The sequence below is a fragment of the Ammodytes marinus genome (genome assembly GCF_949987685.1).
Source record: "Ammodytes marinus genome assembly, chromosome: 1".
Lineage (NCBI taxonomy): Eukaryota > Metazoa > Chordata > Actinopteri > Uranoscopiformes > Ammodytidae > Ammodytes > Ammodytes marinus.
Window position 1 is genome coordinate 3,121,148 of NC_137230.1, and position 13,347 is coordinate 3,134,494.

At 41.9% G+C, this 13,347-nt stretch overlaps 1 protein-coding gene across 1 annotated transcript; it reads left to right on the top strand.

Annotated features, from left to right (window-relative positions):
- Positions 1-3,325: 3,325 nt before the first annotated feature.
- Positions 3,326-9,306, top strand: mex3b (mex-3 RNA binding family member B). The gene is made up of 2 exons (XM_080024774.1): positions 3,326-3,961; positions 6,625-9,306. Exons 1-2 carry the CDS (start codon positions 3,727-3,729, stop codon positions 7,995-7,997), a joined length of 1,608 nt encoding a protein of 535 aa, XP_079880900.1. The 5' UTR covers positions 3,326-3,726; the 3' UTR covers positions 7,998-9,306.
- Positions 9,307-13,347: the final 4,041 nt, after the last annotated feature.

Here is a 13,347-nt window from a genome sequence, read left to right on the forward strand (position 1 = left end):
TGTATTGTGCATTAAAATATTATACAATCATAAAGCAAACTAAATTCTGTTAACACTATTCTTCAATTCAGTGGCAGTTTATTTCATCAGATCGTCTGAGCAGAACTGTGGACACAAACAAACATTACAGAGGGGCTAATGTAGATACTTAGCTCCAACCAGTAATGCATTTTTAGACTGGACCTGGATATCATAGCTAGATAATTATGTTAAAAAATCAGAAAGTAAAACAAAAAGCTGATTTACAAAAATTGCCCTTTTGCTGGCCATTGCAGGTCATTGTAAAATAATTGAAATAGACATTATTTTATGATATAATTTGTAAAAAACTGTGAGTCTGAATGTCCGCAATTAGACCGTGGTAGTTGTAAATTCTGGGTCAACTTGTTACTTCCTCAAATTATCCTAGAGCAGGCCTATTTCTTTCTCTGGTCTTCAGCATGGGTGAGAAAATTATGATTTTTTTTTAACTCCTGCTTCTAAGTCGAGAATGAACTTTAAACACAACTTTTCTAAAACAAAAAAACTAATTTCAAGACATCTCTTGGGGAAATGACTCAAATAAAGCCTTGAACATTCAAGATATAGAGAAGTTACTCATTTTTGGAAACAAATATTCTTTCCATGATTCCAAATCTTATCAAATGCATTATTTGTAGTTCAGGATTTAAGGCCCTGTTCTCACGGCAACACGAAACGGTGCAAACGCGGAAAAATTCCCGCGGTTGCACTATATCATGTACATGAAAACAGCAAACGCAGGCATGAAACCGCAAGTTTTTGAGATCACCTCCCAGGGAGGATTTTTTGGAAAACACAACGGTTTTGGTTTCTTGTAAACACCGAAACCATTTCCCCTGGTAACGCTGACGCCACGGCTCCACCCTCACACATGCGCATTGCGTTTGGAGATAAATGGGCATGCGCCGTCTTTGTAGGTCCATGTGCGCCAGTTGGAAAACAACAACAACAATGGCGGATCACCGAGCTGTATTCGCTGTGCTGTTGCTGATGAGTTTGTTATCGTGCCTACAACGACAATCGCTCCTACAACAAAATATGGAATTGCTGCACCAATGCTGTGAACACCGGTCGCCATGTTTGTTGTTGTTTTTCACAGAGCTGAGAAAACTAATCGTTCTTGCGCAGGCGCGCCTTTTTATTTAATTCTTACAGCCGACACCGGATGCACCGGAAATGCTATTTACTACTACCTTGTACCGCCAACTGCTGGCCTGGCATGCTTACTACATCGATTTTGTCCCGTTTCCTCTGAAAACATGTGTACGGGTGAAGATGTCAGATAAATTGTGTCTGAATGGGGTTTTAAAAAAAAACAAAAACGGGAAAACTGTCACGTTTTCACCGTGAGAACAGGGCCTAAGAAAGTGTATGGGAAACACTCCTCTGCCTTTATAGAATTAACTGAGATTGTGGATTGCTAGGAATGGGGAGGGGAGCTGAGGTGTCAAATATTAACAAGAGGTCCCATCCCATCACCTCCTCCAGTCCTGAGTGCTTTCCTCATTAGCATTGCTATTGTCCCCGAGGAGTGGGGTGACAAAGCAAAGTGCTTCTGTTGTCAACGGTTCTGAATCGGCTTCAAATCCCCTTTGTGCCCATATCAACCCTCCTCCCACCTCCTCACTCCCCCTCTCCCCTCCTCTCTCTCTCTCTGGCCTTCCACAAAGGGCCAACAACCCTTCAATGGTAGTAGTGTTAAGGCTTCATAATACCACACTATATACTGAGAAAAATCATATGCAAACCGCCCGATGCTATTGTCACCAGATTTTGCACATTTTGTATCAGAGCTGTATTAAAATGCCATTTTCAAACGTTATTACACAAAGGCTGGAAGCATTTTCACCACATATAATAGCAATCACTTACCAAATCAATATGATAACTATTGTGAACTTATCTTTAACAAAAACACAGTTTAAACTTGAGAAGACTTTAGATATATGGCAACTCAACGTGACACATTGTAAAAGTCACCGTTGAGAAACTACTGACACACAATACTGGAAAATACTGTATTGTCACACAGTGAAAACATTAAATTTTCTAGAGGAAAAATAAATGGTTGGTTAAATCCATTTTATTTTTGAAATAGGAGCGATGCAGCTTCACATAGTTCCAAAACAAAGAACGCAGCTGATGTCCAAGAGTTTATAACTTAAGCTAAGTCAGGCTGGCAATAGGTTTGAATCTTCTCATCACATGAGCCCATATACTTTTTTCTATAGCCATTATTTATTAAGTCAACATATTCATTTGTATTGTTATTTCACTGCATTTTAACTTACAAATTGAATATTGAGTGTTTTCATTTCAAATTTGCTCAATGAATGTTGACTATTGTTTAAGAGGAGCTTGCATCATCTAAATCTCTTAATAATCTGACCTTTCCTAGGCCACAGTATGTGGTCACTGTGGGACATAACATATGATGTAAACGTGTTAGCCAATTCTTTACACAAGGCTTAATAATTAACGGAATAAGGAATCCCTTATATGCACATACACTGTAGTGCACACAGAAATAAGAGCACAGAGGTCAAACATGAAGAAACTGCAATATATCTACTATAACAGATATCCAATAGACCGTTTTAGGATTTGGGCTATTTGTTGTAGCAGATCAACTGTTTCTGAGCCGAGTTACATATTTCTAACATGTTAATAATCATGTTAATTAATTCTCTCTGACATTAAGCTTCTAGTCAACTGTAGCCTATTGTTGGCTAGGCTTGTAGGCTATTGTTCTTCAAAGCAGTAAACCTTCTTTGGTACTAAAACACTAACAAACCATTTATTTATTTTTCGCTTTCTTTAAAATTGTGAATCTTAAAATATATATATTCAAACTTTCTCTATTCCAGAAAAACAGAGAAGAAGACTTTCAGACAGAAGAGATTGTAGGCAGGCCATGGAAGGAGAACAAAATATGTAGCCTAAAGATAGTGCTTTATAAACATTAGGCCTCTTGAGTTATTTAGTTGAATATTCTTCTTAATATGCATTGTTGTGGCACTACATAGGCCTATCCTAATACTGTAGGCTATATGTCATGCTAATAATCATCTTCTAACTATAAAGTGAATGAGTAAACAGAAAGAGTGAGACAAAGAAAAAAAAGACTGACAACAAAGAAGCGGTCTCCTCCCACTCCACGCCCGACTAGCCAATCAGCTGTCGGCTATGCAAACGAGCTCGCACCGCATCGTCCCCCCTGCCATGGCGGTGACGTCACCTCGCACATCTCTCCCTGTATGTGTCTGGCTATGAGAGCGATAGAGACACACAGACAGAAGCAACAGAGAGCACCTAAGGGGAAGCCAGCCGGGTCACGGAGCCTTTTGTCTGTCTGTGAGGAATATATATCAGCTGTTTCTATCTCTCTGTCTCTCCACCGCTGGCGCTGGACTTAACGCGTGTTCCCCCCGTGCAGGCAGAAGGAAAGGCCGGCTCGGCAAACGCCTTTGAACCCGGGACGTCTGATATAGTTTCTATCGGGACAAACAAAGGAGGTGGATGTTTTTTTGTGTCGCTCCTTGCACTGTTTTTCCTCTCCTCTCCCCCCTCCCCGCCCCACCTCCTCTCCTCAGCCGCACTGATTTAGGCTATTAGCACTGACACACAGGATCACTCATTTTGACCCTATTTTATTTTTTGCAAAACAAATTATCGTTATACTACCGCCTCTGCCAAGTGACCAAAATGCCCAGCTCGCTGTACGCAGACAGCGGCGTCCAGCAGGGCGATGCGCTGGAGGAGCAGCTCTCCCTGCAGATCGCCCTGGATCACTTCTCCCTGCTCGGCTTGGACAACGACGACAGCCCGCTGTTCGACGACGACGATGACAGCCAAGAGCCCCGCAAGAGGAGCGTCAACATGACCGAGTGTGTCCCCGTGCCCAGCTCCGAACATGTGGCCGAGATCGTGGGCCGACAGGGTGTGTAGCCTATTTCACTGTGTCTTGTTGGCAGCTTGAGGATTGATTTGATGTGTTCATGTTATGCAGGTGGCCATGCATTGAGTACCCTAGGCTACTTTACTTCAGCCAGGAGCACATCCCTCTTTATTATACTGTGTGGGAGGAATAGAATGCCATTACACTATCACATACTCGTTTATTATCGCGACCCAGTCTTATAGTTGACATTTAAGTGAAAACATTGCCTGTTGGGATATGTCTGTCAATGCAGAATTGAAGAGAACCTCAAACCATGTAATTATTTTCTAGGCAAGTTCCATTATCGAAAGCTCAGTGAACTGGATTGGGGAGATGACCGCTGGCATGACAGTTTATTCGGTCATGATCTGGTCAATTAGAACATGTAGGTCACCTAACTATTACAGAGCTCAGAGGCAACACCGCCGGCTCTCAACAACCCCCAGACATGTGGCTCCTTTGTTAACAAGGACGGATGGTGGGGCCGTGTTACCTACAGCCACAGGCAGGACGCCCATAGCTGCACAGGCGTTGCTCACACACAGTCTCTTCCAGTCTGGAGGGCTGCAGGGCGGCACTCGTGCTTGGTTACATATGCGGAACCTGCTTCTCGCTGCCTGCAATACTGCTGCTGCTGCTGCTCCTGTTGTTGTTCCCAGAAAAACAAAGGAGCTGTTAAGGAACCACCAGCTCCCACCTTAACATGGAAATAATAGTGGGACCTACGTGAAATACATGTGTTTACATCAGAGGCCTTCCTTTGTTTGGTTATGTCAGGTTATTAGTGGGGGAGTTAATTAACCTAGATTTTCTTTTGGCTTCCTGGGATTATTTAAAGGCAGTCAACATCATACAATGCACCTTATCCCCATTTAACATATGCTAACCAGGACTACTGTCTGTGTAAATGGACTTAAGGTGGCTCAACCATCTTCTACATTGCTGGTTACATCACCCTGTTCCTCTCAGCTGGCTCTGCCCTTCTACTTATGTCATTCTTTGTTTCCTCAAGCAATCCTATTTTGATCATAAAGTGATGTATGTGTTGGATGGTGTTGGAATGGAACTGCTGGCAGGCTATGAAGTGATTAAGTGGCTTTTCCCCTCTCACCACGATGCCAGTCTAGTGTAAAATAAGAATCACAAGTCAAACAACATCTGCTGCAGATGTGCATTTACTATATTGTAGTTAAAGAACAGGGCCGGTCACAGATTCACAAGCCAGTAGTTTTCTTCAGTGAATTATTGCTGTGCCGCTGTATGTGCGCAGCCTGTGGTTTGAATTTGTTATTCTTCAAATCGTTGGTGTCATCCAATTTCTGAGGCAAATGGCATTTTGCGAGATAATAATAAACATACAGCAGCTATTTTGCATAGTCTATTAGTAGTGATTTTAAGGTCACCTAGTATGCAAATTGCACCTTTTCATGGTTTTTCAACATTAATATGGTTGTGTCTACAGACTCCAAAGATCTGAGAAAAACAACCCTCTCTTTTTCTCCACCTCCACCGTTCTGAAAACGTGTTCAAAAAACCCAGTCAAAATTCTATCCCTTATGACAGTGGTTATCAAACTGTGGGGCGCGCCCCCCTGCTCATCTTTAAAGATACTAATAGTTGCCTTTAAAGATGAGCTAGTAGGGGGCGCCCTTAGCTCAGTTGGTAGGGCGTTCCCCCCTCAGTTGGCAGCGGACCCGGGTTCGATTCCAGTCCACGGTTGTTCTCTGCATGTCACTCCCCTCTCTGCCCCATTTCAACTCTGTCTCTACACTGTCAATAAAGCATAAAAATGGCAAAACAATATCGAAAAAAAAGATGAGCTAGTTGGACCTTTTCGGGTTGAAGATGGCCTCAAAATCAACTCCCAAACCTACTGCCAGTTTCTAGAAGATACTTTCTTCAAGCAGTGGTACAGGAAAAAGTCTGCATCTTTCAGGAAGACCATGATTTTTATGCAGGACAATGCTCCATCACATGCATCGAAGTACTCAATTGCATGGCTAGCCAGTAAAGGCCTTAAGGATGAAAAAATAATGACATGACCCACTTCCTCACCTGACTTAAACCCTATTGAGAACCTGTGGGCCCTGCTTAAATGGGATATTTACAGTGAAGGAAATCAGTAGACCTCTCGGAACAGTGTCTGGGAGGCTGTGGTTGCTGCTGCACAAAAAGTTGATTGTCAACAGATCAAGAAACTGACAGACTCCATGAATGGAAGGCTTGTGACAGTTATTGAAAAGAAGGGTGGCTATATTGGTCACTGATTTTTTTTGTAGACATGTCGTACATTTTTATTTGTAAATTGAGTTGTTTTATTATTCTCACTTTAACAGATGAAAATAAACAAGTGAGATGGGAAAAATTTCGTTTTTTTATTTAGTTGCAGAATAATTCTGCATACTAATAGTTGCCTAATAATAGCAAAACATATATATATTCTCGTAAGAAAGACAAAACCTCACTTTTACTTTTGTAAACATTCAGGTTTAGGTTCATTAACATTTTGGATTGACCGAGAGCACTGTAGTTGTTCAATAATAAAATTAATCCTCAAAAATACAACTTGCCTAAAATTTTTGCACACGGTGTATATTCAAGATAAGAAGCAAGCTGTTTTAGAACCTGATCTAATTTCTGCCTCTTTGCTTCCACTCCTCCAGGTTGCAAGATCAAAGCGCTGCGAGCCAAGACCAACACATACATCAAGACCCCAGTGCGAGGGGAGGAGCCTGTGTTTGTGGTGACGGGCCGTAGGGAGGACGTGGCTATGGCCAGGAGGGAGATCATCTCTGCCGCAGAGCACTTCTCCATGATCCGAGCCTCCAGGAACAAGAACACCAGTGTGAACGGCAGCAGCAGTGGCAGCAGCAGCAGCAGCTCCACCCCGGTCCCTGGACCGCCCAACCTGCCCGGACAGACCACCATCCAGGTGCGGGTGCCTTACCGCGTGGTCGGGCTGGTCGTGGGCCCCAAGGGAGCCACCATCAAGCGCATCCAGCAGCAGACCCACACCTACATCGTGACGCCCAGCCGAGACAAAGAGCCGGTGTTTGAGGTGACGGGGATGCCGGAGAACGTGGACCGAGCACGTGAAGAGATAGAAGCCCACATCGCGGTCAGGACAGGAGGCCTCATCGAGCTGCAGGATGAAAACGACTTCCACGCCAACGGGACAGACGTGGGCTTTGACCTGCACGGACACTCCCTGTGGTCAAAGCCCAGCGCGGGGATGACCCCTGCCTCGGCCCGCAAACCTTTCTCCAACTACCGCAACGACTCGTCCTCCTCCCTGGGCAGCGCCTCCACAGATTCCTGCTTCGGGACCAGCGGCTCTCGCATGGCTGACTACAGCCCGCCCAGCCCCGCTCTCAGCTACACCAATAACAACAACAACAATAACAACAACATCAACGTCAACACCAATGGCAACAGCTTCGTTTACGCTAGCGAAGTGATCTCACCCGACTGCACTGAACTAACCTTTGAATCCTCGCCAGGGTTCGACTCCAAGCCGGCCCCACCGGGCCTCCTGTGGTCCCAGTACGACAGTCGCATGAGCACTTCGCCCACCTCTACCACAGCCATGTTCCCCACCAACACTAATGCCAACGGGATAGCAGTGAGCCAGCGCAGGGCTAACGGTTGCTCCCCACCGACCAGACTGTCTCCCCCGCTTCAGAGCCATAGTGGAGGCCCCAGTGAGCATGCTTTATCCCAAAGGGTGCGCAGTGACCCAGGAGGAGGTCCGCTGGGTTTCAATGGTTACTCCCTGCCAGGCCCTCACCTGCCTGGGGTTCCATGCGACTCATTGGGCTCTTCCTCCTCCTCCTCCTCCTCCACTTCCTCCGTCACCAGTCGTAAAGGCAGCCGTGACTGCTCTGTGTGCTTTGAGAGCGAGGTCATCGCAGCCCTGGTCCCCTGCGGACACAACCTCTTCTGTATGGAATGTGCCAATCGGATCTGTGGCAGGAGCGAGCCCAAATGCCCCGTCTGCCACACTGGCGTCACTCAGGCTATACGTATATTTTCATAAAAAGTGTGAAACTCTTTTGATGGCTCCAACAGCGACATCAGACTCTCCATACTGCTTTAATTGGAGCTCACCAAATCATCAGTTTTGGAAAGTGTACATAGAGATACATATGTATGCAAGAGGCTGCAGTATCCACAAGAAGGGACACAAGCCCCTCTTTGGGCTTGTTTATCATATTCTGTAGCTTGGGGAAATATTTTCAACATCTTAGTGCATGTTTTAAATATTACAGCATAGTAACCAATAGTTCTATTAAATCGTACCTCATATTTATGAAGTGACACAGTGACGGAGGTACGTAGGTTAAAGAAGTCTAGACTGTTAGCTGGCTGAGCCTTCTAGTTTTACTGATGGAATGTAGTAAAGAGTAGAGGCCATGGCTGGAAACATGGACACTTCAGCCAAACAGGACTATTGACTATGTACAAAGATACTGCAGCTCCAGACACAACATGAGGGAGAGCAACAACATATCCTACATATACTTGTATAGAATCAATTTCCACAAGTTGAACATTTGAAATGACAATACAGATTGAAGTATTTTATTCTTTGTTGACTTGAAAGATTATATTTCTTATTGCAAAGATGTTTACAGATATTTTTAATTTAAGTTCTGTGAACTTTTTTGTAGCTGGGTTGAAATATTGTTTATTTTTTAGTATGGCCTTATGGCAGTGATCACTGTATTATTTTAATATCACGTGACTGTGGGAGGAATCAGAGTCCACAAAATATGTATTGCATTTGACAGTATTCTGTTGGGGATGGAGTTTTTTATAAGTTCAGCAAAAATGTCTTTTAAATCTGCTTCACCCAGCATATTTTTATTCAGTAATATAAAGCATATTTTATTCTATATTATTATGAAACATTGAAATGTACAAAACTTACTACGTTGAACACAAAGAAACCATTTATGCTTTCTTAAAAATATTTGTATGAATTAGATTCCGGTGGGGATTACAGGCTTCTGTTGCACCACTATAGTTTTAGTATTTCTATTTTAATACATTTGTTTACCACTTGTTTATTATGTATATGTAGGTGAAGTTACTTGAGCGTAAATGTACTTTATTGAGCAAAAGTTTAAGGAACAAAGTATATTTTATTTTATGATAACGGGCCTTTTAACCTCATGGTCGAAATACTAATATTATATTTGCTGAGATAAGATTTGAAAATGTATCAAGAGTTTTATTTTTCTGACATTTAAAGTTATACATGATTCTAAAAAAAGTAAGTAATGGTGCTACTTCATGTTTTTTTAAGTATTTCTATATACGTCCAATAAAAGAGGTACATTCAGGAGGTGTGTGCTTCTCCTTCCTGCCATGTGTGTGTGTGTGTGTGTGTGTGTGTGTGTGTGTTTGAGTTGTGCTGATGCCGACATGCTGTTTACGTGGAATAGTTTTGTGAACATTTGACCCCTCTCTCTCTCTCTGCTTCTTAAAGAGCTCGGAGGCGGCAGGATTATCACAGTGGCCTAATTATTGAATGTAGGCTGTGTCGGTCAGACAGAGGGGGACTTGGCCTGCCTTATCACTAATTAGAAGTGCTGCTTGAACCTATTCTTATACAGCCTGCCTGCTACAAAGATAGTAATCTGCTGCTTCTGGGTGGTGATGATGTACAAGGGAATGGCTTCATCAAGATACTCATCAAGTTCTTTGAAAGATGTGGTGTTTGATTGCCATGATGTCAGGCATTTAGTTAGTTGGTTGGTAACAATGGCTGCTTCACACATGTCAAACATTCACTGGTTCAAGCAAATGGGTTTTCTGTCATTGTATACTGACTGTCTTTGTGTTTTGCTGCTCAAAAAAGACACACTTTAGGATATTAAGACCCTTTTTTAAGAAACTACAGACTAATCAATGAATTGATCACTTGAAAAAATTATCAGTAGCAATGAATGCTTTTTTTTGTCAGAGCACACATTTGCTATCTGGCCTTTGTTGGATCAGATATTGACTGCATGGTATACTGTATTTCAAAGCAACCTTTGTCTGCATTGTAGAAATGTGTCTTTTTCTCTATAAAATTGAAAAAAGCTTAAAGAATGTTTCTTCTTTAAACTAAATATAATTTGGCAAGGCTCAAAGGCCCTAGGTATTTTGTGAGGTAGTGTCCTTATGGTTATTGATTAATAACACATTTATTTGGTATTAGGCACCACTAAAGCACAATTAAAAACATGTAATTCCATTAAATGTCAGGAAATCTTTTTCACAATTTGTCACAAATTGGTTTCTTTTCGTTCTGGTCAACAGTTCGAGACCTTAACATATCAAGTTTATAATCACAAATGAGATGGAGGATAGCAGGAGTTCCTCAAAATGTAGGAAAACATATTTTTTTGGTTGAACTATGTTAACAGATGCAGATCATTGTAGTGTGTGTGTGTGTGTGGGGGGGGGGGGGGGTAATCCATTAATGGGCTAATTGTTTCACTAATTGACAACACAGCCAACCTGTGTCAGGGCAGATTCCACAGCAGAATTACCAGCTGATTTCCAGGACCTTGGGCCCTGAAAAAAATTGTGCAATCCTGTAATGCATAAATGACAATAAAATCTTCAAGGTGGAAACCTGAATACGTACACACTGATTCAGTAAGCAGACACACCATATCAGGCCTGGCATACAAGAGCAACAATGCCCCACTCATAGCCTTTGACACTAACAGAAAGCAGACTTTTCAGCAACTGAACTGCAATAATAATAGTTGGGATGTTTTTGTCCTTAATCGTGTTGAAGAAGCAACAAGCACAGAAGTGCAATGTAAATACATTGAACTCAATTGACCTATATATCCTGTTAAAGATCAGTGTGGACCTTCAAAATCCATATCGCTTGATGCTTTAATAATACGCTGAATCTAATAGTCAAATGGCAGCTATGACACCTGCCCTCTAAATGTATTTGAACATCATATTAGTAAAAAACTGGGTTATAAGTGCATGCCCTGATTAAATTGGAACTGTAATATGCTGATTTATCCAAAGCTGACTGTGTGTGTGTTAAACTAGCTGGCATCACTTATAATGCTCTCCTGTCAGTCATAACAGAAGAACTCTGCCTGTCCTCCCCTCCCCCCATCTCCTTCCCTCATGTCATGTGGTCCGTTTGGAAACACTGACGTTTAAACACATGCTTTTGTTGCAAGATAGTAAATGTAGAGGGAGAGAGCAGGCTCTAATGATACGTTTCAAATGGAAACATCCAACACGGGCCCACAGAAAAGCTGGCCCTATAAACCATATTATTAGGAAGCAATCTTACCACCGCGGAAAAGAGCTGACAAGTGTTTTTTAGCCAAATGCACAACAGATGGGGTTTGCATATACTGCTTCCAGTGGTCAAAGGATTCACTAAAAAGAAGGCCTCTGCTACTAAGCCAGAGGAAGATATAAAAGCCATACACTGTATGGCTTTTATAAGTGTAATGTAACTTTATTTGAACAGGGACAATGTACAAAAGAAACATTAACCTTGTTTAGAGCAAGGAGAGATGCATTGTACCAGGTTTTAGCAAACTGCTATTTTCCACCTGTAATTAAAAAAGTAAGTGTGACACAATGTTACATTTTAAGATATTCTATACTACAGATTTGGGAGTATAGTGTTACATCAGATAAGTTACATATTGAGAATAGGCTGCATCAGATTTGAATCTAATCTCAAATTGATTTGAAGGGCTTCATAGAAGATCATCTTTTTTTCCACCCTCACTGATGAGTCATTAAAACCTTGAAGTAATGGCTGCCATTAACCACACGGCACAAAATGGAGAGCCAACATTCCACCACGGTAAGAAAGCTTCTCTTCCCCCCTAGCATTTGGTCCACACTGTATCGTCTAATAGAGCTTTTCTCTCTTTTATATATATCTATAAAGCTGACACAGGATGCATGTGTTGAACCTTGTATTTATTTATTTAGTTCATTAAGCCTGTATTTATACTCGAGGGATCAATTGAGGGGTGACCCTTATTTTCAATGATGTCAGGTCATATGTACTGTCGGACTGTCTGACACAGTTTTACCATAGTGCCCTATTAATACTGATAAAACAGTGCTCCATGTGCATTGCATGTGCGTTATTCATGTCGGCTGTTTTTGCATTTTTTTCCACCCAAAACCGTTAGCTAGCTGAAGCTAAGTAGCACTGCCTCTAAAACACATTCATTTTCGGTCCGAGTTACTTTCAGTTTGTGTTCATTATTGCGCCCCCTTTGGACAACAGCGGTAGTGTGTTTACCACGCCAGCTGTTGTTCCTGGGTGAGCGTACCCATGACAAAGGCATTAAGAAAAACTGTATAGGGGGCGCCCTTAGCTCACTTGGTAGGGCGTCCCCCCCATGGGCCTCGGCCAGCAGGGGACCCGGGTTCGATTCCAGCCCACGGTCGTTCTCTGCATGTCACTCCCCTCTCTGCCCCATTTCAACTCTGTCTCTACACTATCAATAAAGCATAAAAATGCCCCAAAAAATATCTTAAATTTTTTTTTTATATATACAAATAGCATTCTTTGCACTGATGGTCTCGTTTGCTGTTACATGTAATTTATGATCATCAGAGGAAAAGTTTGACTGTTTCAGAAATATTTAAAAGTTCCTCGTAGAATAGAATAGAATCTTTATTGTCATTGCATAACAGGTATCCAATGAAATTGCAGTGCTACTTTGGCAAGTGCATAATAATTATTAAAAAGAAAACAGTACAACAGGAACAGGGTAATTAATTAAGTAGCACCGTTTGGTTGTATCATACCCTGCGTTCCAAATCACATACTTTTTCTTTTTACTACATTACATACTAAAGTACAGAAGAGTTTTAGGGCCACAGGAGGGGAAAAAAAATCAGACAAGGAAGTTTTTTTTTCCATTATGTCGAGAAATGTCAAGAATAAAGACGAATACTCCAAAATGCTATTGGAGTTAGTGGGGCATTTATGTATTTTCAGCATACTACAATCGACGTGCATGTATTTGGACATCCTAAATCTTTTTCTGGCATACTAAATATATTATTGAAACGCAGGGTTAGTCTATAAGCAATGTTCACAATCTTTGCAAGTTCGTTTTGCCCTGTTAGGCCTTTGACATTAGTATTTCTAAAATAGTGCCGTCAGCATTGTGCCTTGGCATGTTGTAATACAGAGAACAAACACCAAAGTTAATCAGGTTAATCCTTACCTTTACAGGAAAGCTTTTTATTCTTGCTTTTTTATGGATTCTGATCATAAAAGGTTTTTACATCCAGAAGAAGTTTGTTTTGCATTGTTCTCTTCTTTTTAACAGCTTGCACTTTTCTTCAGCAAAACCGAGGCACTCGACTGATCATTG

Coding starts and splice junctions, on each gene's coding strand:
- mex3b (XM_080024774.1), top strand. CDS start 3,727: ATGCCCAGCTCGCTGTACGCAGACAGCGGCGTCCAGCAGGGCGATGCG. Junction 3,962..6,624: donor CGAGATCGTGGGCCGACAGG/GTGTGTAGCCTA, acceptor CCACTCCTCCAG/GTTGCAAGATCAAAGCGCTG.